This window comes from Morchella sextelata (assembly GCF_020137385.1).
Source record: "Morchella sextelata strain SCLS chromosome Unknown scls_1, whole genome shotgun sequence".
NCBI lineage: Eukaryota > Fungi > Ascomycota > Pezizomycetes > Pezizales > Morchellaceae > Morchella > Morchella sextelata.
Genome location: NW_025408616.1, coordinates 2997907 through 3022851, shown reverse-complemented (window position 1 = coordinate 3022851; position 24945 = coordinate 2997907). Strand labels below are relative to the sequence as shown.

Here is a 24945-nt window from a genome sequence, read left to right as displayed (position 1 = left end):
CGAAAGCTCTACAGCAATGATTAAGCTTACACCTGAGCGGTAGCTCATTTATGCAGGTCCTCGGTTGTGTGGCAACCAAGGCTGCAGGTGTTACAAAGGCTTTGACTAAGGGTGGTTGCCTTGGGTATCGGAAAACACCCGCTGACGCTTAGAGAAAAGCGGGGTAGCGGTGGTATTGTTTCCGGTACTGAGGAGAGACCCACCGGAACTTAGTAAGGAGTTAGGAGCAGAGAATAGAGGCCTTCGGAGTATAAGTACTCAGGTTCATTCTTGCCCTTCAGTCCTATTCTCTCGAGTCATCATCAAAAAGAAAAACATAAGTTCTTATCGGTAGCAGAGCCCTTAAAGATTATTGAGTTCTAGCGATAGTATCTTTGAATAATCTGCAACCTGATTGTCTATCTTGCACGGCCGTCTCTATTCTATACAAATCTATTTCTCTTAGAAAGGACCCCCGTTACATGTGATCCGTATAGACGAGAACCGTTTGGCTAGGTCCTTCGAGGTAGTGACGCCATTGCTTGAAGGCTGACACAATTCCTAGCATCTCCTTATCCCAAACGTCGTAGTTGAGTTCCGCTGGGTTAAGCTTTCGAGAATAAAAGGCAACAGGGTGAGTCTTTCCGTCAATAACCTGGGATAGAATTGCGGCGATAGCAAAATCGCTTGCGTCCGTTTCCACGATAGTCTGGCGATCTGGAGAGAAGTGTACCAAGATCGGCGCAGACGTAAACAGGGTTTTGAGTTTTTCGAAGGCTGCTTGGGCCGTCATAGACCAGACAAAGTTCTTAGCATCACCCCTGAGACAATCGGTAATGGGTTTACAGACCCCGGAGAAATTATGGATAAATCTTCTGTAGAAGTTGGCAAAGCCCATAAAGATCAGTACTTCCTTAACGCTGCGCGGGGCTTGCCAATTCGTAACAGACATAACCTTATCCAGTGCCATGGTGATGCCTGCTGGGGCAAGGATGTATCCGAGGAACTCGATTTCGGTGAGCTCGAAGAATGATTTCTTCGGGTTGGCGACTAGATTGTATTCTTGTAGTCTGCTAAGTACTTTGCCGACCAGCTCCCTGTGTTCTTCTCGAGACTTGCTATATATTAGGATATCATCGAGGTATACTACTACACCTTGATCCAAAAATTCCCTCAGCGCATCATTCATCATGTTCTGGAAGGTCGCCGGCGCGTTTGCCAGCCCAAAAGGCATGACGAGGTACTCAAAGTGTCCATACCGCGTACGGAAGGCTGTCTTCCACTCGTCGCCGTCTTTGATCCTGATGAGGTTGTAACCTTCCTTCAGGTCAATCTTCGAGAAGATAACCGCGCCTGCTACTCGATCTCGCAGTTCGTCCATAAGCGGTAGAGGATACCTGTTCTTAATGGACACACGGTTAAGTCCACGGTAGTCAACGCAAAGTCGCAGACTACCGTCCTTCTTCTTCACAAACAGGATTGGGGCTCCCGCTGGAGATTTGCTTGGCCTAATCTTTCCCAATCGCAACATTATGTCCAGGTACTCCCGAAGCACTTTTAGTTCAACTTCGGATAAGGAGTAGACGGGTCCCCATGGTGGCTGCTTCTCTGGTTCGAGATCTATCGCATGGTCATAAGATCGATGCGGTGGTAATTTATCTGCTTCCGATGGTAGGAAGACTTTAAGGAACCCATGGAGCCAAGAGGGAAGAGTCTCATGGAGGTTAACCGATTCATCTTGGAAGAGACAAATGCTACCGATGAATTGGGCCTCCGGATCATCCAATACTCCCTCGTCTATCTCTATTTGAGGTTCCTTGTCAGTGAAGCATCGACTCTTGCAGTTCTCACCATCGTAGGAAACTTCCCCATTTGCCCCTATAACCGGCTTGTGTTCTTTCAACCACCAGTTTGGTAGTATCGCATCGATGCCAGGTGGGAGAGGGGCGATCTCGAATGATAGTTGCGTTTGATGCCCCCTTGACATTATAATTAATGGTTGTGTAAAGGCGTGTCCCGTGCCCTTCATAACTTCTCCCGTAAATCCAAATACCCGGGCCGGGACGTCTCGTTTCACCTTCGGGACCTCAAAACTATCAACAAAAACAGCAGACAAAACAGGACCAGTTGCACCAGTATCCAACAACACCTTACAAGGTAAACATTTTTCCGCAAAACAAAGGAACTGATTAACGATAGGTCGAGGACCATGAATAGGTTCCTCCAAAATTTTCTGTTTTTTCTCCGGATGGGACGCTCTCCCTTCCTGCCTTTTTCTTTTCATATTTTTTTTGTTGTTTTCCGTCAGTGATAATATAGCAATCTGGGGATACTCCTGACCTGACTCATCAGAGTCCCCTTTTAAAAATCCTCGTCGAAATCCATCTCAGATTCCGATCCGCGTTCTCGCACAAACGCTTGCCCACTGGTGTACTCCGCAGCAGCCGTAGCAGCCGGTTTTCTAGCGCGGTGCCTCATACGCTTTCTCTGAGGTTGGGGTTCCGGTGGTTCCATATCGTGGTCGCCATCGTCATCGCGGGTACGCTTTCGGGAGAAAGAGGAGATAGATGCACTGCTGTTAGCATCTGAACGACACCATTTCCAAAGATGACCCTTTCGGCCACATCGCACACAGGCTCCATCGGTCTTTCGCTGTTCTCGGACCGGCTGTGGAACTCCTTTGGTGGCTTCGTCGTAGTCGTGGTATATTGGCTTATTCCCCGACTTGCTCTTGCTGGTGCTCTTCTTATCTTGCCCTTTTTCCTTCTCCTCGGTCTGAGCCCTTCCCTTAATCTTAAACCCCTTCTCCTTCTGCCACGAGTTCCCACTATTATTCGACTCCCTTCCTCTCGACTCCGCTTTCCCCAACATCTTCATCTGCTCTTGATAAGCCTCATGAGCCTTGCCGGCTCGTTCCAACTGTTGGATGTACTCGGAGTCGTCATCGGTTGGATCGAAGCGTGAGTGGCGCTCCCGGATTTCATTTGGTAGCCCTTGTAGTAGGGCGGCGCGATAGGATGCTCCTTTCATCTGAGCATGCTGGTTCATGATCTCCATTCTCGTCAGGTAGTCTCCGATGTTAGCAGAGTACTTAAACTGCTGCATCTTCATCGCGTTCTCCATAGCCTCCTGAGTGCTTAAGAAGCGTTTCCTAATCTCCTGACGGAAACGAGTCCAAGTAGCATAGTCCGCGGCTGCTGGTCCTAGCATTTTGGTCTCGATATATTCCATAAACCATACTTTTGCCAACCCACATGTATACGTCCCAGCGAACAGTACCTTGTTCCTGTCCGTTCGGAACTTCTTGGGCTTCTGTTCGAAGTAGATCTCGCACTCCATGAGCCAATGCCGCAAGTTATGCTTCCTGGCATTATCGAACTCAAAGGGTATTTTGGCGAGCGAATCTACCATATCATCGTCTTCAGGCGGCGCCGAATTCCGGTTTCCACCTCGGTTCATTCTCCAATTCTTCCGACCGTGCGACCATTCACTGTTATCGTCGTCATCGTCGTCGGAAGGTTCTGGATCTCCCCCAACGTTTCCTCTTGGTGGGTTTTGGGGAGGTTGATTTCCACCATTCCCGCCGACGGGGGCAGCTCCCACCGGTTTCCTGCCACTATTTCCCTGCACTGGGCCGGCCTCCTCTGGTTGCCTGCCTCCATTTCCTCCTACAGGACCAGCGTTTCCTCCTACTGGGCCAGCGTTTTCGGGGTTCTTGCCATTACCAACAGGAACCGTTTGGGGTGCATTAGGGTCCAGGGGAATGCTCACCATGGAGGGTGCTACCGACAAATGTTGTCGTAGACGTTCCTCCATCTCGGCTATTTGTTGGTTTCTTACGTCATCGGATTGCTTGAATTGTGCCAACAGTTCCCGCTGTTCCTTTTCCTCCTGCTCTCGCTCTTCTCTTACAACTCTCAGCTGTCGTTCCGCCTCCAACAGTTGGTTCTGAGTAATTCGATGGTTACGGTCCAGAACCTCGTGGTCGGCGGCTCGTGCGGCTTCGTGTACTTGTCGAACATTTTCGACGAGCTCAAAGAGCGATTCGAGATGTTGCTTCTGGGCGATGGCTTCTTGCCGTACTTTCTTATCCAGAATCTGCCCACTCCCCTGCACTTGTTCCTGGAGGTTTTGTAGCTGCTGCCAAACGGCCTGTCCAGCTGTACCAAGATACCTCATTTGCGCCTCATGGGTATCCAAAAACTCCTGCATGGACCTCGTAAACTGGGCTTGAGCAGAGCGTTTACTCGTTGACCTAGTTTGTGTAGAGGGTCCTCCCTGGAGTAGGGGATCGGGGCTAACAGCCCCAGATAGTACCATAGCGTCCTCTGCGGCCTCGTCCGTTACGGCCGAGGTGTCTACGAAATAATCCCTTCGGCCAGCCATTGTGGTAAGGGATAATGATGATAGTTCTTTTTTGAGGTGACTTCGTTACTCCAAGTGAACTTGTGAGTAACAATATACTGTGAGGGATGCGTACCAGACCACAAGAGTACACTACGCAGAGCTCAGAGTTCGGCTAACAGCTACAAAGGTAGAAGTCTCCAAGGTCTCTTCAGTCAACGTCGAGTATGATTCTCCTTGATCCGATACGGGCCCCGCGAGCTACGTTATCAACAAAGATTCACTAGAGTTAGCGTGTGATGTTCGACCGTCTTCGACGTAATAGTTCAGGTAGAGTTCGAAGTCACGATAGAGTAAACTATTTCAGAAGATATAGTCAAATAAAGTTGTAACTCGCGTATCAACGATTTATATTGTTAGGACTCTGATTTCGCCGATGATGGTTTGGCTAGTCAGTGAATGACACAGTATTTATATCCCTCGCTTATGTCTCGAGGACCCAGTCTACTAATAATACAGAATACACTCGGGGCATGCCCGAGACCATGAAAAACAACCAAGAACATTTAACTCCTAAGTCCGTAACCCAAACTCCTAAACCCGCAGAAACCCCTCAACCTATTTACCCATTCTAATGCACGTTTCCCTGTCGATGTTTCTTCTCCATCGGCCGTCTGGTGGATAATCGTCAGCGTCGGCTATTCGGAGGTCACGGACGGCAAGGCTACCTACTCAAGCCTCTTCCCACATCGCTTTCCCACATAGCAGAGTCCTCTCATGCCCACAGGTACCGCCGATATGTACTCGGTCGGCTGGCAGCTTGCGCCGATTCGCTCCGGGTGGTCCGATCTTCGATCCGATTGATTCCAGCTGTCCCTTATATATCCACCGGTACCAAAACACTCCCCTCCGGCGGTTTGACGCTCCGGGGGTTATTATTGGGGTCGAAAACGTGTTTTTTAACTAGGAAAACCGCAACTCCGCATTTGGTCGCATATTGATCGCACCGTACCTCGTAGGTGCGAGCCGGAGTTGATAGTGGTGTTACCATTAGTTATTAAAGGGTATAGGGGTATCTACTAGCCTTTCTCTCACTCCCGTAAATGCTTGGCATGCCCGTAACAATGGCACTGGATAAGGTCATGTCTGTTACGAATTGGCAAGCCCCGCGCAGCGTTAAAGAAGTACAGATCTTCATGGGCTTTGCCAATTTCTACAGAAGGTTTATCCACAATTTCTCCGGGGTCTGTAAACCCATTACCGATTGTCTCAGGGGTGATGCTAAGAACTTTGTCTGGTCTATGACGGCCCAAGCAGCCTTCGAAAAACTCAAAACCCTGTTTACGTCTGCGCCGATCTTGGTACACTTCTCTCCAGATCGCCAGACTATCGTGGAAACGGACGCGAGTGATTTTGCTATCGCCGCAATTCTATCCCAGGTTATTGACGGAAAGACTCACCCTGTTGCCTTTTATTCTCGAAAGCTTAACCCAGCGGAACTCAACTACGACGTCTGGGTAAAGGAGATGTTGGGAATTGTGTCAGCCTTCAAGCAATGGCGTCACTACCTTGAAGGACCTAGCCGAACGGTTCTCGTATATACGGATCACAAGAACTTGGAATATTTTTCAACAACCAAGGTTCTTAACCGACGACAGGCAAAGTGGGCTGAATCTTTGGCGGAATTTGACTTCAAGATTATTTACCGCCCGGGAACCAAAAATGGGAAGGCAGATGCACTATCGCGACGGCCGGAGTACCGTCCTGAAGGGGGTGGCACGCTTGGGAAACAGCCGATAGACAGGTTCTTTAAGCCCGGGCAGTTGGCGGAGGAAGAATTTGTGGTATCAGCGGTGTCGCTTGCCTCCAAGGGAGTGATCGACTGGTCTAAGAATTTTCTGGATCATGTCAGGCAGGCGGCATCGGGAGACCCGATATGGGTAGGAATGAGAGAGAGAGTTGAGCAAGGGGAGAAGCTGGGGGAATTGAAGGATATTGCCGAGAAAGACGGGCTACTCTTCTATAAGAACCGACTCTACATCCCGGCAGACGACCGTATCAAGATCCGAATCGCACAGGCAGAACACGACTCGAAAGTGGCAGGACACTTTGGACAAGATAAGACACTGGAACTCATTACGTGTAACTTCTATTGGCCAAAAATGAACGAGTGGATTGATGACTACGTTCGGTCATGTGACGAGTGCCAGCGCAACAAACCCAGCCGCCATAAAAAATACGGTGCGCTTCTACCACTGTCCACGCCACATTCTGTCTGGCAATCGATATCAATGGACTTCGTCGTACAGTTACCGGAATCAAAGGGATACAATCAAATCTGGGTAGTAGTCGATAGGTTCTCGAAGATGTCGCACTTCATTCCCTTAGTAGCAGAAACGACCGCGCAGGATTTAGCAAAGATATTCCTCGGTCAAATCTGACGACTCCATGGGCTGCCTCTCGACATAGTTTCCGACAGGGACGCCAAGTTTACTTCAAGTTTTTGGGCATCCCTTATGGAATTGTTGGATGTGAGGATAAGAATGAGTACGGCTTTCCACCCTCAGACCGATGGGCAAACAGAGCGAGTCAACCAAATCCTCGAGCACTACTTACGAGCATTTTGTAACTACGAGCAAGATGATTGGGCAGAGCTACTCCCGTTGGCGGAGTATGCTTATAACAACTCGGTTACCACCGCCACGGACCAATCTCCGTTCTATACCAATTACGGTTACAACCCAAGAACCAACTGGCCGACGGAAGCTGAAGTGGTCAACCCAACCAGTGACCTGTATGCTCACTTTATCCGAGGAGTTCATGATTCCGCTCTGGCTCGCTTAACAGATACCAGGGAGAAGATGGGGAAATACTACGATCGGAAAAGGGACGAACCGCCTAACTTCAAGGTAGGAGACATGGTTATGCTCAATGCGACCAACATCAAGACTCGTCGCTCTACCAAGAAACTCGATCATAAGAAACTCGGCCCGTTCAAAATTGTCCGACTAGCCGGTAAACGAGCCTGCGAACTGGAACTGCCACCGCAAGTCAAAATCCATAACGTGTTCCATATTGAACTCTTGGAACGTTACCGACAGAGCGGTATACCAGGCCGCGAACAACGCCCCCCAACTCCCGAAGAGGTCGATAAGGAAGGAGAGGTTTTATACGAAGTGGAAAGTATTGTGGGAAGCCGGAAGAGCAGAAAAGGATTAGTAGAATACCTGGTGAAATGGCGGGGCTATTCGATGAGCGACTGTACTTACCAAGTCATGGACGTTATGAACGAAGACATACTTGATCTAGTCCGCGACTTTCATCGAAGGAACCCCAAGGCTGTGAAGGACCAACGCCTGAGACTATAGAGGTACCCCACGGGGCTAAGTCCTTCCCCTCCACAGACACCACGGGTGATATGTGGAGTAGGTTTACTGGAACCATAGTCTGTCAGAAGATGTCCCGAGACGTGACACCCTGGAAGGGGGGTAAGCTGTTACGGGCATGCCAAGCATTTACGGAGTGAGAGAAAAGCTAGTAGATACCCCTATACCCTTTAATAGTAATGGCACCACCACTATCAACTCCGGTTCGCACCTACGAGGTACGGTGCGATCAATATGCGACCAAATGCGGAATTGCGGTTTTCCTAGTTAAAAAACACGTTTTCGACCCCAATAATAACCCCCGGAGCGTCAAACCGCCGGAGGGGAGTGTTTTGGTACCGATGGATATATGAGGGACAGCTGGAATCAATCGGATCGAAGATCGGACCGCTCGGAGCGAATCGGCGCAAGCTGCCAGCCGACCGAGTACCTATCGGCGGTACCTGTGGGCATGAGAGGACTCTGCTATGTGGGAAAGCGATGTGGGAAGAGGCCTGAGTAGGTAGCCTTGCCATCCGAGACCTCCGAATAGCCGACACTGACTATTATCCACCAGACGGCCGATGGGGAAGAAACATCGACAGGGAAACGTGCATTAGAGTGGATAAATAGGTTGAGGGGTTTCAGCGGGTTTAGGAGTTTGGGTTACGGACTTAGGAGTTAAATGTTCTTGGTTGTTTTTCAGGGTCTCGGGCAGGCCCCGAGTGTATGCTGTATTATTAGAAGACTGGGTCCTCGAGACATAAGCGAGGGATATAAATACTGTGTCATTCACTGACTAGCCAAACCATCATCGGCGAAATCAGAGTCTTAACAATATAAATCGTTGATACGCGAGTTACAACTTTATTTGACTATACTTTTGGAATTACTTTACTCTATCGTGACTTCGAACTCTACCTGAACTATTACGTCGAAGACGGTCGAACATCAAACGCTAAACTCTAGTGAATCTTTGTTGATAACGTAGCTCGCGGGGCCCGTATCGGATCAAGGAGAATCATACTCGACGTTGACTGAAGAGACCTTGGAGACTTCTACCTTTGTAGCTGTTAGCCGAACTCTGAGCTCTGCGTAGTGTACTCTTGTGGTCTGGTACGCATCCCTCACAGCCACGATAGAGTAAAGTAATTCCAAAAGTATAGTCAAATAAAGTTGTAACTCGCGTATCAACGATTTATATTGTTAAGACTCTGATTTCGCCGATGATGGTTTGGCTAGTCAGTGAATGACACAGTATTTATATCCCTCGCTTATGTCTCGAGGACCCCGTCTACTAATAATACAGAATACACTCGGGGCATGCCTGAGACCCTGAAAAACAACCAAGAACATTTAACTCCTAAGTCCGTAACCCAAACTCCTAAACCCGCTGAAACCCCTCAACCTATTTATTCACTCTAATGCACGTTTCCCTGTCGATGTTTCTTCTCCATCGGCTATCTGGTGGATAATCGTCAGCGTCGGCTGTTCAGAGGTCTCGGACGGCAAGGCTACCTACTCAGGCCTCTTCCCACATCGCTTCCCCACATAGCAGAGTCCTCTCATGCCCACAGGTACCGCCGATAGGTACTCGGTCGGCTGGCAGCTTGCGCCGATTCACTCCGAGCGGTCCGATCTTCAATCCGATTGATTCCAGCTGTCCCTCATATATCCACCGGTACCAAAACACTCCCCCCCGGCGGTTTGACGCTCCGGGGGTTATTATTGGGGTCGAAAACGTGTTTTTTAACTAGGGAAACCGCAACTCCGCATTTGGTCGCATATTGATCGCACCGCACCTCGTGGGTGCGAACCGGAGTTGATAGTAATGTTGCCATTAGTATCAGAGGGTATTGGGGCATCTACTAGCCTTTCTCTCACTCCCGTAAATGCTTGGCATGCCCGTAACAGAAATATCACCAAAATTCTCTACCGCATTTCACCCCCAAACAGATGGACAAACGGAAAGAATCAATGCCGTAATGGAACAGTACCTCCGAAGTTATGTTTCCTATCAACAGGATGATTGGGCTCGAATGCTACCAATGGCTGAATTTGCGACAAACAATCATGCCTCCGAAACAACAAAGGTCTCCCCGTTCTATGCCAATTCGGGAAGAAATCCAAGAATGACTTTTGGCCCCTTGGAACATGGTCAAACGACGGCGGAGGATCAAGCGAACCGTATTGCAAGAGAAATGAAGGATGTAGTGGATTTTCTAAGAGAAGAGATGTTCCGGGCACAAAGAATACAAGAAGAATCAGCCAACAGAAATCGAACTCCGGCTCCTCGTTACCATTTAGGAGACAAGGTTTTCCTATCAAGCTCTCATATTCTAACAAAGCGACCTTCCAAGAAATTCGACTGGAAACGTATTGGACCTTATAGCGTTAAGCGCATTGTCAATCCCTATGCTTATGAGTTGGAACTTCCCCAGTCAATGAAAATTCATCCAGTATTTCATGTTTCGTTATTGTCACCCGAAGCGAATGATCCCTTACCAGGACAACAACAATTACCACCACCTCCGGTTGAAATCGAAGGGGAGGAAGAATGGGAAGTCGAAGATATTTTGGATTCGAGGAAACGAAGAGGAAGATTTGAGTATTTGGTGCGATATATATCACGGGGACCGTAGGCGATAGACTGTGGTGCCAAGGAATACAACCTAGGTGGTGACGTAGACGTGGACGTAGACGTAAAGGTATACTTTGACTATGGACTATGGGTTGGCTCTACCTGGTATGATAAACCAGTTGAAGCCCTATGACGTAGTGCGGACAAAGAATAGTATTCGTGGAGTAAATACAGAGGTTGCGTAAAGAGAAAAGGAAAGAAAAGAAAACAGAAGAAAGCCGAGACAACGCCCCTTTATATATCCAGACCTCAACCCACGATGACTCATCTTCTCGCGTAACAGAAACAGAAAAAACATAATAGAAACTCGCTTTAACAAATCACACACACACTACACAATCCTTCCTTTACATACTCTGACACTTCGCATAACCGAAACGTATGGCTGCCGTTACAGATATGTTATTTCTCCTTGCCGTTGGGTTTTCAGGTCGTTTATCGTTCTTGAATTTCCTTGCCGTTGTTCGTGTTCGTTTTGTTCTTGTTTGTTCTTGTTTGTTCTTGTTCGCTGTTTTTTCCTTTTCTTTTTCTTTTCTCTTCTTTTCTGTTCGGTTTCGTTTTAGGCGGTTGGTTTGGCGTGCGATAAGTCTTGTACTTCAAAGCAATATAAGATTCTTCTTCTTCTTCTGTATTCTACTCCACGAATATTATTTCTGTGCTACGCTACTTCATAGGGTTCAGTTTGAGTATCAGATCAAATAGAGCTGCTCCATAGTCCAAAGTTACGAATATCTTCTACTACGTTCCTGCCTCGGTTGTATTCCTTGGCACTATAGTCTCTTGTCCATAGACCCACGTTATACAACCTGATTGTCTATCTTGCACGGCTGTCTCTATTCTATCTTATTCTATTTCTCTTAGAAGGGACCCCCATTACACAAAGCTTCACTCTAGCTGGCCTACTAGTCACTGGCGAGGTATAGGCTCGTCAGTCATTACTCCCATGAATAAATCCCCTTCCTAGCGCCCAGAATGTAGTTGCTCTAACAGCTGGTAGCTAGCCACATTGCCGGTACTTGCATATCACCGTGCAACTGGCTTCTAACAATAACTCTCAGCATATAACCGGGCCCTGTGTGTACTCATACACTAGACAGTTGAAATGGCTCCGTTACAACGGATGATATATAATTCTGTCAGGACATATAGCTGCGGAATATTTGAGTGCATGTTGCTTTTTGTGTCCATTGTATGCCTGCTTTTGGAACTGTGTAGATCGGCAGATTGGTCGGATAGTACAATCCAAAAATCCCCAGCAACTGTTAAGAGGGACATCTTTTGATTGTACCGCAGATGCGAAGGTTGAAATCTTTGACTCAGGTATCAATCCTGAATCAAAATCTCGTAGTAGATGACCCCATCGACCATCAATAAAATCCAGCATCCATATAATACATTTGATATAGAGCTTTGGGACCAGCCAAAAAAGACAGCGAAGGTTTTTTGCCTTGAAGGCCAGGCCAATCGGGCACACAATAGGAACATGGCATGTAGCGTATCGAATGCATATCCAGAACGTGTATAAATAGTATCAAGGACACCCAGTACCTTACCGAGTTTTTGAATATCGTCAAATTCAAATCTATAGTGACACCAATCAGAAAACCAAAGTCTACCGTATTAGTTGTAGTAGGCTATTACCTCGTAAAATGAAGGAAATCTGCATCGGATAAGGTGTTCATTTCAGCCTCATCTTGAACAAATCCGCCGTAGGAATGGGTTTCTGCTTCATCATGATCCATGGTTGGGAAAAGCACAGCGGGTTGTCAAATTTGGCAAAAGAAATCTCAATTATTTGAAGAAAGCTATAAGTATTTTATTTTCAGATAATATTACAACAGCGTCATATCATTCTCACAGGAATTTTCACAGGCGTGGAGAAGCCCCCGGAGTGTGGGGCTAGCGATCCAAAATTGATAGTTGCGGGTTCCACTTTTGAGATCAGCAAAATGTCAATTGCTACAATTGACGGTTGGTAAATACTCTCTATTGTAGTTGACTTTCGAGGGTTGTTAGGGAGGAAGGAAGTTGACTGCCGCAGGCCACCAAAATTGTTCAAAAACTTTGTAAAGCCCTCTGGGCACATAATTAATAATACATACAGCCACTCATCAAAAGTGTTCGTGATTTAGTTTTAGTGTCAGTGCGCAGTGTGGCGCACCCGTAACGTTGATGTTATTAATTAATGTTGAGATTTAAAACAACGAAAAATATATAATATAGTTCGTGAATATATATAAAAGAAGATAGGTCATTGATCTTATTCTTCATTGATTGGGCGCCATTGATCACTGGGAAAGTCTTCTCTTGGGTTTTTTTTTGATGGTCCGCCACGGTTACCTATGGAGAAATGTCACACTCCGAAATCGGAATCACGAACACTTTTGCAGAGTGGCTGTACGCCTATATTAATTTTATTTATTTTTATTTTTTTTTTGGAAATATGTGAGAATTTGCGTGCACACGCTGGGTGTTATGGCATTGTAGACATTTATCCCTGTTTTCCGTGGCATTGTAGTCCTTTACCGTTAAGTTATTCTCTGTATCACTCCGCAACACAGCCTATCACTCGACCTCCTGTTGACGTAATCATTACTTGATAACTTGAGAAGACGAAACCTGTCTACCCGGTAGGTTTATCTACATTTAAATTGATTAAATTTCGGGTTCTCGGAACTGTCCCCAATCCTCAAGTTGCATTACCCCGCTGGATACATCGGCACACAGAGAAGACAAGTGTATTTCTTCACAACATGGTGTAAAGTATTGACCCCAGATTTTTTCACATCCCTCGTTTTCCCCTTCGATTCTCCTGTATCTCTACATTGTATCATGGGTCAAATCAATAAAGTGTTGATTGTTGGCGCAGGCATAGCCGGTCTTTCTCTTGCAATCGCCCTTCGCAAACGTGGTGTAGTGGTTGAGGTCAGTCTACTATTTATGCGTGGTTTAGGTTCTATGTAAGTTAACTTTTAAATATCCTAGATTTTTGAAAGAACGCCTGAGCTCAGTGAGGTCGGCGCAGCGATCTCGGTAGCGCCCAATTCTACTCGGGTCCTGTTATCCTTCGGTTTTGATCCAAAACGCGCTCGTGCCACTGACGCCGGGCCCCAATATGAATATAATAAGGATGGTGTTGTTGTTGATTCACTCGACCTTCGGGATATTGTTCGTGATGTTGGTGCACCTTGGTGGTTTCTTCATCGTGCAGACTTGCAATTTGAGCTACTCCGAATCGCAACTAGTGATCGGGATGAATGCTGGGGTCCTCCAGCAATGCTGAGACTCGGCGTTAATATTATACGTGTGGACTGTGGAAGTGGGGTCATCGTCTCGGATAAAGGTGAAAGCTTCCAAGGTGACCTTATTATTGGGGCAGACGGAGTGAAATCGGTCATCAGGCAGGAAGTAAGGGGAAGAAGGGAGGAGCCCAGTGTTTACAGTGGTCACAGTGCATTTCGTTCCCTGTATAATATAGAAGAGCTTAAAGCCGATCCAGAGCTCAGAGTATTTGTGAACGAAATCAAAATGGAGGATTGGGTTGGGAGAGATGGGCGACGCTGTGTATACCCCCTTGAGATCAGAGAATTAAGGCCTCACTGACAGTGGTAGTAGCTGCTCTATCCCTGTAGAGATAATACTCTTCTAAACCTTTTTGCACCTGTGTTCTGGGAGGCTAGTCAATCAGTTGAGAGCTGGCGCGCAAACGGCAAAGCTTCTGACCTTGCGGAAAAGTTCAAAGAATTTCCGAAACCCCTTCAGAAACTTCTTTTGTAAGTCATCGTTGGTCTTTTCACCCGAATCATGTTCTAAACCCCTAAATAGAAAAGACTCCAGTCCTGGATTATGGCAGATTAGGGATCGCAATCCTGTACAAGGCTGGCACAAAGGCAATGCTCTTTTAATTGGCGATGCAGCACATCCCATGCTTCCGCGTATAGTTCACCTATATACGCCCCAGATATTATTTCTTATTAATATTTATGTAGACCAAGGCCAAGGTGGCGCTCAAGCTATTGAGGATGCGGCCTCGTTACCTATTTTCCTCCTTGACACTCCCCCAGATATGAGTTTAGCAGACCGTCTACAGCGTTTCGAAGAATTTCGCTATCCCCGAGTTACTGCCATACAAGAGCGCTCTCGGCAACAAAAGCAAGGACCTAAACAGAGAGAGGGTAAACTTCCAAGTATTGAAATGTGGTCACAGATTGACAAGCAGGTGTCATACGACGTTGTCGGAGAAGCCAAGAATGCAGTGCTTGAGCTGTCTGGGAGTAAATAGGGCACACGGATTATTAGACATCCACGTTACTAGATAAATAGTGAAGCCTGGAAGTTTGGAGCACTTCATAAAATATCACTCGATACAGCCAATTACAATGTTACATTTGTGGACACATTTTTCTCTTTGCCCAAATATTTCGGCACAAAACAGGGATTTTAATCCCAAGGTACCAAGACCGTACATACGCAATCCTTCAAGTGTCAATCAGGAAATATGGGGGTATAAAGTTATCCAATCTTTTCATCATCTACGTATACTTTCTTCTCAAGTGCCTAAAAGATTTGGTTTAAACTACACGTAGCTTTCACGGGTCTGGTATGGTCTTCATAAATCTTCGATTTTTGTTTTTAAAAAGATTAGTTCACGGAAATTGATACCGCTAACATCTGTGTTTTTATGATCAATCTTTTATTAATCTCATTGAGATTTTGAGCACATAAATTAAATCAAATCAGTGATTCTAGATTAAACTTTATAACCGAACCTTCGCGTCCACTCAACCGAAGACATTTCCCATTTATAAGAGAGCTCGGTCCTCTCCATATTTACCCACCTTGTTTCCCTTCCGCAACCCTTGGCACGAAGAACCACAATCCAAGCTGTGCAGCTAATAAAGCTACAATTATTGGCTGTAAGACCTGAACTCCTTTGCTTTGTGCAAGTGCTCCCACAGCGAACGGTACGCTGCATCCTATGAATCAACACCTGCGCACTCCATCATATCCCAGAAATTTTAAAAGAAAATGAACTTACACTGCTGAGCCAGATACTGCAAATGCCGTAGAGAATCCAACAGCAATCACCTCAATAGTACAATCAGTTTGAATCAAAAATATATTTCAGGATAAGGACCAACATGAAGCTCTGGTGGAAGAGTCTTTGTGACGACAACAATCGCCTGAGGAATAATTAGTCACAGTTGCATGTAATCCACGAAAGATTGATATATAACAGATGCCCTACTGCTGGTATTGGCATTCCAATGAAAAACCCGATCATAGCCACCATCGCGGCAGATACAACGAATTGTGGGATTAACCAGAAACAGAGCTGTAAGCCAATAGCTAGTACTATATATATCGTAACCATGAGGAACTCTCTAAAATGGCCAGTGACCCACCCAAGCGCAAATCGACCTAAAGTTAAACTAGGAATAACACAGTTAGATTAATTAGTAAATAACTGCATGTACATGTATTATGCACAATTTTAAACCCCTACCCAATCCAAAAACCCGAAGTAACCAGTCCTGACCCGAATTCTTCACCGCCACGCACACGTATCATGAATGTTACGATCCATCCTCCAATTGAGAGCTCACATCCCAAATATAACAGCATAAAAGCTGATAGTAGTATAGTCACCTTTCCGATTAGCCAAGAACTTAATCGTTTCAAGGAATAATATTAAACACCTTGCTCTTGATAACTTTCAAAGTCCGTCCTCCAGTCATTCCGGATGAATCAGCGTGCTGTTGACAGTACACTGGGCCCGTTTCTTCCCAAAACGCTGTTACGAGTATTGCAGTTGTCATAGCACCGAGGCCAGTCTATCCTATCAGTAAGTACGTGTAGATCATCCAACTGTCCAATTGCCCAATAATAGGAGCATATCTTACGAGTATGTCTAATACATGTTAGCATGCATCAGATCACTTTTCAGAAATAACAATTGACTAACAATAATACTTGTACCAGGGGATCCCACTCGCCACTAACTTTGAAGCCTAAATTTTATCAAAGTTAGCAATTTATGAAAATATATCTCAAAACCATTATAACGTACGATAATTGGGCTGATTGTTGCGCCTATTCCAAAAAAGCCGTGAAGGAACCCCAATAATGAACTCGAGTTAGTTAATCCACTGACATATGAATTCCATAATCCGTTTATCAGCCCGCTCCCGAAGCCAGTAATGATGTACAATAGAAATATCACTGGGAATGGCGGATGAAACGAAACAATTGCGTATGCGATGGTATAAGATCCACATGACAAAAGCCCCACGCCGTGCCTGCCGATTTTTGAATGAGGACGGTTTGTCAAGAAGGCGGCAAGGACACATCCAATGGCTGGAGCCAAGAATATCAAAGACACAGTTGTGTAGTTGAGTCCATAATAAATTTCAATCTGGGTTATATCCATATGTATCAGAAAGCTTATCGTTTAGCAGGACATCCTGTGTGTGGTCTTACAGAAGGAAGAAGTGCCTGGAAAATATGTGAGTTAAGCCCGTAGTCTTTAAAGGATTGAATACTTGAAAGCAGCGAATATGCATATAATCTCGTTTATCTATGGGTTTTAAACCTTAGGAATGGTAAGTACTTACCCCCACAGTGCTATCATTCATCCCGTATATGAGAAATCCCAAATATGTTGAGAACAGGCGAAATATATTTCGTCGTGGTTCTCTCCATGTTCCACGCTTTGGTGTTCTCTCTACATGTATCTCGATGGCTGTTTCAATATCGCGTTGTTCTTGCTGCATTTTTTCGCACATTTTAGCCACTGTTGATGATCTGTCTATAGTAAACAATTCAAATCATGACTTGATCTAGACTGATTCCATCTTATATACTTCCATATGTTTACGAGTTTTCTTAAGTGAGAAGGAGGTCTGTCTAGACTCTAGACTCATAAGGAACATGTCCATTCCTCGATAGAGACGGATACCGCTTGGATCTACTAATTTGGAGAATGTGGATAGAGAATTTCAGTGGCGTAGAAAGTAAGTTTAGTTCGCCAACTAAATTTTGCTCGTGCATGCGTACGTGCCGCTCATGGGTCCGTGGTATTTCAACTGACTCATACATAAACATCCCAGATCTTTAACGGTACATGTACATATGTATTGCACAGATAAGATAAGTACATGTACATACTACATTTCTGTCTAGATAATCAAAGAGCGAACAAGCATCAACTTATCGGAATAGTAAACCGCAATATTTCCAGGCGAACGTTAATATCTGTTGATACCAATGCAATGTAGCCAATCTTCGATGGATATATCGCTGGGGCCAGAGACGGAGGAGGAGGGAAAGGAGGAGGTAAGACGAGAGCGATTTTTGCATGAGTACATGTATGTATGTACATGTATTGTAGTACTACACTACATGTACTTGTATACATGTATGTATTAATACATGTATTCTTGGTCAATCATTGACTTGTTCCCGGTAGCGCTTTGGGGGCCGTCATATATGAATGTATTCCTGATAAGCAAATAGGATCATCGGTAACACTGGCCGGGAACGTCCGCGTGCATACTCTTTATGCAGGTACACATCCCCACTAATTATAATCTTGCCAAGCAACATACATGAGTAGCCCAAGGAATAAGAATTATTACCACTTCTAAATCCAAGACAGTCAAAGTGGGCCACAGCACAACGGCAAAGCACTTTCGAGAGATCGAAGCATCATAAGCGTCTTTGTGGTTCTGAGAACAGGGGTGGGACAATATTTCCGAGTCGTCAGCGTGAATAGCGTTCGCCCAAGAGCAGTTAACAGTTCTCAACCATCAGCAGAATGAATATGGGTCTATACCCGTCCGGGTAGCGATTTACAAATATTTTTTATTTTGATGATTGGACGCCAGAGCCACCCAGGAAGATGGGATTACAAAAGATACTGTACTGCTACAAACGACAAGTTGACCCACAATAAAAGCACAAGAACTAAGCTTTCCTAAATTTGTAACATGTTTGATTTGTAAAAGATAGGCGACTCCAATTCTCATACGATCTCCTTAAGTTGGGCAGCTCAAATCGTACTTGGGCTTATAATTCTCATCCCACACACCCCAATGGTGCTCAACATCGTTGCCCTTTTCGACAGGTTTGAAAACCTCATCAAAGGCTTCAAAAACAAAAATGTTGATTCCCCAGGCAAGCATCGCACAGACGCTTTCTTTCCAAAACGTGGCAGCATTTTCAGTGCTAGGGACAGCATTTTCATAATCCTTTCCACCAGTCGGCCAATTGGTCTCACCAACCCAGAAGTCCCAGTCAAGGTCCGAACCCTTGACTTCTTGTACATGGCTTAGAGCCTCTGTCTATTATTAGCATGTTATAACTTGCTCTTTTTAGAATGGAATTCGTACGCATTATGTCATCAAAGAAAGAATGTGTGGCATTATCCATCTTTTGCCCTTGCCAGTAACTGAAAGCATTGGCCAGGATAATATTACTAGCCTCGATAGCAGGCTTTGCGTCACTAGTGACGAGCATATTCCATGAATCCGCAAATCCTACGGGGATGCTATCGGCTCCGAGCTCCTTGAGTACATCCTTGACCTCTTTTATCTTCGTTGCGAGCTTTGCACCAGTGAGTTCTTTTCGGTATAAAGATTCTGACCCAACGGTGATAGCATAGATATTTTCGAATCCAAACTTTGGGATGAACCTATTATAAACGGTGGTCAGTAAGTATAATATAAAGTTTATATATTGGATAGTTCCTACTCTTTGAGGGTTTCCTTCTCAATCTCAAATTTCGCGTCGTCAGTGGGCCTACGTACATAATTAGCTTAATCATGTCCTCCGACCGCATCAACGCTACCAAGCCATGAGCTTACCATACACCAAGGACAATCTTGAAGTTCTTTGCGATGACAGCGGGCATGATATTCTCCATTGTTCCGTGATCGCTCACTGAATAGGTCCGGATTATCGTGCTCTGCGTCTTGATTATATCAAGATCGTTTTCGAAATCCGTTGTCGTTTTATCTGCCCCATCCTAAATGAGACAGAATGTCAACAAAACATATCCCCAAAGAGGGTGATATGATAAGGTCAAGAAGGCTTACTGGATTGGTTCGAGCACCGAGTGAAAAACCCATCTGTCCCGCCGCAGATGCAAGTGTTGGGAGCGCAAGAAGCGCAACCTTTGCAAGAGAAATGATAGAAGGCATACTGAACTGCTCAACAGAATGCGCAATATATCAAACAGTTCCAAGAGTGATTGGTGTAATGAATGCGAGAGAGCGGTTTGAGTTTGCAATGAGTGGTAGACTTTGGAAATGAAGGCCGGAGGGAGCAAGGACGAAGAAATAAGGATTTTAAGGATTAAAGTAGAGTACTAGGACTGGGCAGTGCGTCAAGGCCTCTCTACATGTCTGGGAAGGGGATAGGGGGGAAATAAGCAATAAGCTCTCCCTTGTCTCCTGTAGCTAACCCTCTTGGCATTAAGCGCTGGCCTCACCCCACAGGACAGTTTTGCTCTAATTACATACCACCATGCCGCCACAACGTAAATCTACTCTGAGCACCTGTAGACTTTAAGTATTATTCCAGGTATTCAGGTCTGTATTTAGTAACAGTGCGGCTGAGTACGAGATTGCCCAAAGCAAAGCGAATCTTGGCTCCTCTATGTACCCTCATAATCAAATTGATATTCATAGGACTTTGTTGTAAAATAGTAAGTTTTGGAGTTTGAAGATAGAGTGTGTAGGGAAAATTCGCAAGACTTCGTTCGAAATAGCACGTTTGAACGACTTGAAAGTATGTAGAGCGTGTAGGTAAAAAGAAAAACAAATGTACAACCAACCAACGGATCGCGTGAAACACCATGCGACAAAAGAAAAGCTGTGAAAGAAATCCGCTTAACACGTGCAGTTTCAGCAGACCATATCCCATGAATCCGAACCATAAATATCAACCGTGAATACCATAACTCTTTAACACCAGACAATAAACCAAAAGTTTCTCTTATCCCCATTGAAACCACTTGCACTATATCATACATGGCCCTCAAATAACATGCTGTCCAGCTGCTTGGGCTGCATGCCTATTTGGTCGATTCTCCTGGCCGTCCAATCTTGGAGATGGTTTGGGAGATGGCTCGCTTCTTTTCGCCAAAACTCCTAAGCTTCCTACCACTAATATGAATTAGATCTGGTTCCAACAAGATTTTTTTCAACCAATTAAATGAGATCTTACGTTCCATGGCATCCTCAAAGGCATCATCGTCCATAGCATCCATAGACGCAAATGCTTCATCAACTGCCTTTTGTGCAACACGTCGAGCATTTTCATAGTCCCTTGTACAGTCGTATAGAAAAGCACTGTATTCCAATTTCACTGACAATCTAAGAGGATGTGACCCTGGTAACAGGTCCCTTGCGTTTTTCTCAGCTTTAAGGAAAGCGTCGATAGTTGGTTTGATGTATGCATATTGAGAATTCATGTTGAGAGAGGCGATACCATTAGGACCCAATGAGCCATTCGTGCGAGATGCCGTTCCATTACCAGTTGTTGCCTTCAATGTAGAACTAGGAGACATGGTAGATCTTGTTTCATATGTGTGATCGAACAGGACAAAGATATGGAGGTATGAGGCATTGAGTTTTGCGATAAGAACCCGAAGTTCGTTCATCAAGGGGTAATTTGCAATTTCGGGCTGGATTTCATTGTGCAGAATCCCAAGACCCTCACGAGCCATCCAGATGATATGCCGATAGAGGTCGAGAGATTTGGTTGTGCGGGTTGGGTCTAACTTGCGTTGCTTTCGTGCGCGGAGTAGTTTTCGGGATAGGAGAGTCGAAAGCCCCAGTAGTTTGTAGAGTCCCGCGGATATAGGGTTTTTGTCTTCTGCAGTAGACTTTGCGTATTTTCCCAAGTACTTTTGGTCCACATCGTGGCCGACCATCGCTGCTGTTGCTTTTTAAAGATGAAGATATGAGATTTGGGGTTGATATACACAACCTAATTGACCTTGTGTCGAGTAAGCGCAAGCTTTGAGACCCAAACTCCGAACCCTCCGACATGCAAGCGTACTGACAATCAATAAAATAGCAATCGTCTTGAGATAAGGTATTGAGTGACTTATGGAGCGAGTAGCAGGCCATTATGAGAGCCTAAAACAATTGAAAGGGAATTGGGGTGGGAGAAATTCTCGGAAGACATGACGGGGGAAGGGATATGTTTATGTGGCAAGGCGATAGGTAGATACATGTAACTTACTGATGGTGATATGCTATCGCGGGTTGTAGTCGACAAGATTTATTCAACACTATCACACTACTCGACAAGAGGATGTCTCTCTCTCTTTCTTCTCATGCCCGTGCGGCCATTTGAGTCTAAACGGTGTTCCACGTGTAGAGATTAGATGCCTGGGGAGATCCTCGCGTTCGATTAGATGCGATGCAGCAGTGCGTCGTATGATGTATGTAGCCCAGCCTGATGTCGGACTGAGGCGCGAAAGCAAGTTGCAATATCTAGTAGGGGACTATCTGGGCAACTATCGCAACTAACGACCTATGCGCGATACCAGACAAATAGGTGCCTCTTCGATGTGTCCAAGGAAGACTGAAGAATAAAGAAGAAAAAGTGGGAGAATAACCTGCGGTGTCTGCGTCTTTTCCAGGCCCTTTTTTTAACTCCCCCGTGCATGACACCATTGATATAACCGTATTCATAGTAGGCGGCGATCAGAAGTGGGCCACATAACTAGGAGACCGTAGTTTTAGGAGTTGTGCTGTTCTGTTTGCGCTCCCTCGCTCACACTCTTAATATTACTACGTTCCCCAGCTGTCATGGGCCTGCAGGTTGACCTTTTTGCATGCGTTGTCAAGATGCCAGGACTCTGAATCAGGCTCTTCGATATGGTGGTTACATGTAGCCAGGCTCTCCCAACCCGGGCTGCAGCCAGGGTCACTGTCACAATCTTGGCTGACGCCTCAGTGAGGCTAGGCTGTGATTCGCATGCATAGAGTAAAGTATTTGGATACATGTACATAACAGGTTAATCAGACAGAGTAGAGTCCGACTTTACGACCTGGTCTGGTATAGGCTCAGATGCATGTACTCTAGAGTAGTTCCATCATTATGAGGGGCAATTCTACTGTAAAAGGGGGTAGAATAATCTAAGTATCTTGCGATTGAGCACATCCTTGAGCATGTCTGGAATACATACATGTATATCTGGTAAGGGGACCTGTAAACCCGTACCATGTATTTTCGAGCTGAGCGTAACCTCATTGATCATACAATGATACATTATATTCAATTACTCGAAGTATATAGTACCAGAGCTGATACATCGAGATTATCCTGGCCAATGGTCCAAAGCTAATAAAGCTATGGAGTACATATATAATATATATCAACCATCAGGGCGCATAGGCCATCTTGCATTCGAGTTCAACGGCTTGTGAGATGGCTCATATGCCAGTCCTACATACATGTATGCACTCTGACTAGCCCAGGGAGCTCTTGCACTCTAAAAGTATACTAATGCGCAGCGAGTGATATCTGATGAACACCACCGGCCTCTGGATAACTTGCAGTATCACTTTATACTCCAATGACGCTATGGGACACCATCACTTATCCGAGGATAAGATAAAGATGTGCACATGTGTACGGAGTCATCGCTACGATTGTTTGTTTCACCTGGTCATGATGATTTTAGAATAATTGAGTTTTAGCGAGATGCATAATTTAAAGTACATTGAGATAACTGTTCAACCACAGCTTTGTCTCTTTTTTTTTGGCATATGTACATACATAAAGCTTTTGAATTGTCAACAAGAAACCCAAATGCATGTAATATGCAATATAAAGCCTTCTAACAATTGTCCATTGAATTCCAGATAACCCACCTTTTCCAGACTGAACTCCATTCATGAAATTTTGCTTAAAAAAAAAAGTAAAAACCCAAAAGATAACCACCAGATACCCAAACACCAAATAAAACGCCAAAGAAGTAAGAGATAAATAAAGGGAAGGTGAAAGTCGAGAAGAGAACAAAAAAAGAATATGCTGAAAAGCGTTCAGTGTAGTTTACGTTCAGTAAAGAAAGACAAATCTTTGACAAATAATGTATCATGAATCATGAGTAGCAGTATGGAAGTCCGGAATCCCCCAATGTTTTATACTCTCCTGCTCTATTTCAATCTTCTCTCCTCAACTATAGATATCCTCAAACCCATTAAGACTTTGCGGTTTTGCAAGAGGCGCCTTCAGTGCTGGCGGTGGCCTTCGAACTATTTCGACAAATGTCGTCGCAGACGGCGGGGGAGTCTGGCCCAGAAACTCTTGATCGTAGGTCAATGTGTAAGACTTAGTGGCCCCAGAATTGGGGTCTAGGTATCGGCATTCATATTCAGCGCGAGAATGTGCACTGAAAGTCGGAGAAGGCATTCCGGACCGCGTCCTTGATCCAATCTCCCGAGACAAGGTTTGATGCATGGCCTCCGAGTTTTCGTCTTGATCATCATGATGCCTTTCCCAAATACTTTTCTCTACGTCTTCCACTAAAGTAACCTCGGATTTTTCCTTTGAGCTACTTGGTGACGTTGAGCGGTTTTCTAAGTTTGCCAACCGTTTCCCCCAAAGTACCGTATCCTTCCCATCTCGCTGACTACTCTTCCCCAAGTGTGTAGCTCTATTGATGGCCCTCATGACGCGCGCTGGCGGCGGTGGAAGTGTCATCCATGCTGTAGCACTCTTCGACTCTGGTAGCGCTGAAACAACGGGCGGGTGTCGATCATTGATGGGCGGATGAATCTTCGGTAACTCCGAAACCGTCACAGTGGTGATTCTTTGGGGCTTTCGTTTTTCGGCTTGAGGAACGAGGTTTTCGAGAGGCTCGGGTTCGGCTCCGGGTTTTAACGGCAGTGAAGATCGGCTTGTGGCTTTAGCAGAAGATGGAGTACTGGCCCGAGAGTTTTTGCTGTTGACACGGGACGATCCTCTGGAAGCCTGCCGGCAGTGATTGTTGTTCTTGATGAATGACGGTATTGGGCCTGATTCAATCTCCTCACGCCAAAGTACTTGCGCTTCATGTCGTATTTCACGACTCGGTTTTCTAGGCTGTGCATCACGGAAGCACGAGCATGAGAAGACGTAAAACGCCAGGACCGATATCAGACGGCCACAATTTGTGTCTGACATTGCGGGTTGAGGGGGTGTTAAGGGACTTGTTGAGAAGTCGGAGCGGGGGAGGAAGACAACAACAACAACAACGGGAATATCTCAGGATATTATGGGTAAGGCTGAACAATTAAGTAAAGGTTGGTAAATAACACATGGGCAATAAATCGCTCGAATGGTTTCCATTGAAATGAAGGGAGAGAGGGTGGGAGGAGGAAATTGGGTGAAATAATGGAGGCCGGCTACGATTTGGCCGCTCCAGGATTACTCACTCTAGACCTTTTATGTCTGTTTCTGGTGTTGTTATTGTCCGGTTTCGAAAGCATCAGCCCTCACGGAATGCATGGACACACGATCTGGCAGAAATGACGAATATCTTACACGCATGTAGATAACTGGGTGGAATGGGGAATGATGATCTTTATCTTTTTTTTTCAAGTTGTCTCTCCCCTT

At 45.5% G+C, this 24945-nt stretch overlaps 10 protein-coding genes across 10 annotated transcripts; 4 read left to right on the top strand and 6 right to left on the bottom strand.

Moving 5' to 3' along the window:
• Positions 1-457: 457 nt before the first annotated feature.
• On the bottom strand, positions 458-2263 carry H6S33_000800 (uncharacterized protein; the record flags this gene model as incomplete). The annotated part of the gene is made up of 1 exon (XM_044832218.1): positions 458-2263. One exon carries the CDS (start codon positions 2261-2263, stop codon positions 458-460), a length of 1806 nt encoding a protein of 601 aa, XP_044700359.1.
• Positions 2264-2340: 77 nt separating this feature from the next.
• H6S33_000799 (uncharacterized protein) lies at positions 2341-4365 on the bottom strand (the record flags this gene model as incomplete). Its single annotated transcript, XM_044832215.1, has 1 exon — positions 2341-4365. One exon carries the CDS (start codon positions 4363-4365, stop codon positions 2341-2343), a length of 2025 nt encoding a protein of 674 aa, XP_044700358.1.
• Positions 4366-5447: 1082 nt separating this feature from the next.
• H6S33_000798 (uncharacterized protein) lies at positions 5448-6764 on the top strand (the record flags this gene model as incomplete). The annotated part of the gene is made up of 1 exon (XM_044832214.1): positions 5448-6764. The coding sequence occupies one exon, from the start codon at positions 5448-5450 to the stop codon at positions 6762-6764; it is 1317 nt and encodes a 438-aa protein (XP_044700357.1).
• Positions 6765-6839: 75 nt separating this feature from the next.
• H6S33_000797 (uncharacterized protein) lies at positions 6840-7691 on the top strand (the record flags this gene model as incomplete). Its single annotated transcript, XM_044832213.1, has 1 exon — positions 6840-7691. One exon carries the CDS (start codon positions 6840-6842, stop codon positions 7689-7691), a length of 852 nt encoding a protein of 283 aa, XP_044700356.1.
• Positions 7692-9589: 1898 nt separating this feature from the next.
• H6S33_000796 (uncharacterized protein) lies at positions 9590-10330 on the top strand (the record flags this gene model as incomplete). The annotated part of the gene is made up of 1 exon (XM_044832212.1): positions 9590-10330. One exon carries the CDS (start codon positions 9590-9592, stop codon positions 10328-10330), a length of 741 nt encoding a protein of 246 aa, XP_044700355.1.
• A 2831-nt stretch (positions 10331-13161) lies between these two features.
• Positions 13162-14611, top strand: H6S33_000795 (uncharacterized protein; the record flags this gene model as incomplete). The annotated part of the gene is made up of 5 exons (XM_044832211.1): positions 13162-13254; positions 13315-13737; positions 13945-14102; positions 14155-14264; positions 14319-14611. The coding sequence occupies 5 exons, from the start codon at positions 13162-13164 to the stop codon at positions 14609-14611; spliced, it is 1077 nt and encodes a 358-aa protein (XP_044700354.1).
• A 548-nt stretch (positions 14612-15159) lies between these two features.
• Positions 15160-17114, bottom strand: H6S33_000794 (uncharacterized protein; the record flags this gene model as incomplete). Its single annotated transcript, XM_044832210.1, has 13 exons — positions 15160-15298; positions 15368-15417; positions 15471-15512; positions 15578-15664; positions 15735-15761; positions 15820-15831; positions 15892-15978; positions 16029-16163; positions 16233-16240; positions 16295-16340; positions 16400-16744; positions 16810-16824; positions 16944-17114. 13 exons carry the CDS (start codon positions 17112-17114, stop codon positions 15160-15162), a joined length of 1164 nt encoding a protein of 387 aa, XP_044700353.1.
• Positions 17115-18365: 1251 nt separating this feature from the next.
• Positions 18366-19529, bottom strand: H6S33_000793 (uncharacterized protein; the record flags this gene model as incomplete). The annotated part of the gene is made up of 5 exons (XM_044832209.1): positions 18366-18667; positions 18720-19021; positions 19081-19128; positions 19194-19354; positions 19425-19529. The coding sequence occupies 5 exons, from the start codon at positions 19527-19529 to the stop codon at positions 18366-18368; spliced, it is 918 nt and encodes a 305-aa protein (XP_044700352.1).
• Positions 19530-20367: 838 nt separating this feature from the next.
• On the bottom strand, positions 20368-21265 carry H6S33_000792 (uncharacterized protein; the record flags this gene model as incomplete). Its single annotated transcript, XM_044832208.1, has 2 exons — positions 20368-20489; positions 20557-21265. 2 exons carry the CDS (start codon positions 21263-21265, stop codon positions 20368-20370), a joined length of 831 nt encoding a protein of 276 aa, XP_044700351.1.
• Positions 21266-23523: 2258 nt separating this feature from the next.
• Positions 23524-24513, bottom strand: H6S33_000791 (uncharacterized protein; the record flags this gene model as incomplete). Its single annotated transcript, XM_044832207.1, has 1 exon — positions 23524-24513. One exon carries the CDS (start codon positions 24511-24513, stop codon positions 23524-23526), a length of 990 nt encoding a protein of 329 aa, XP_044700350.1.
• Positions 24514-24945: the final 432 nt, after the last annotated feature.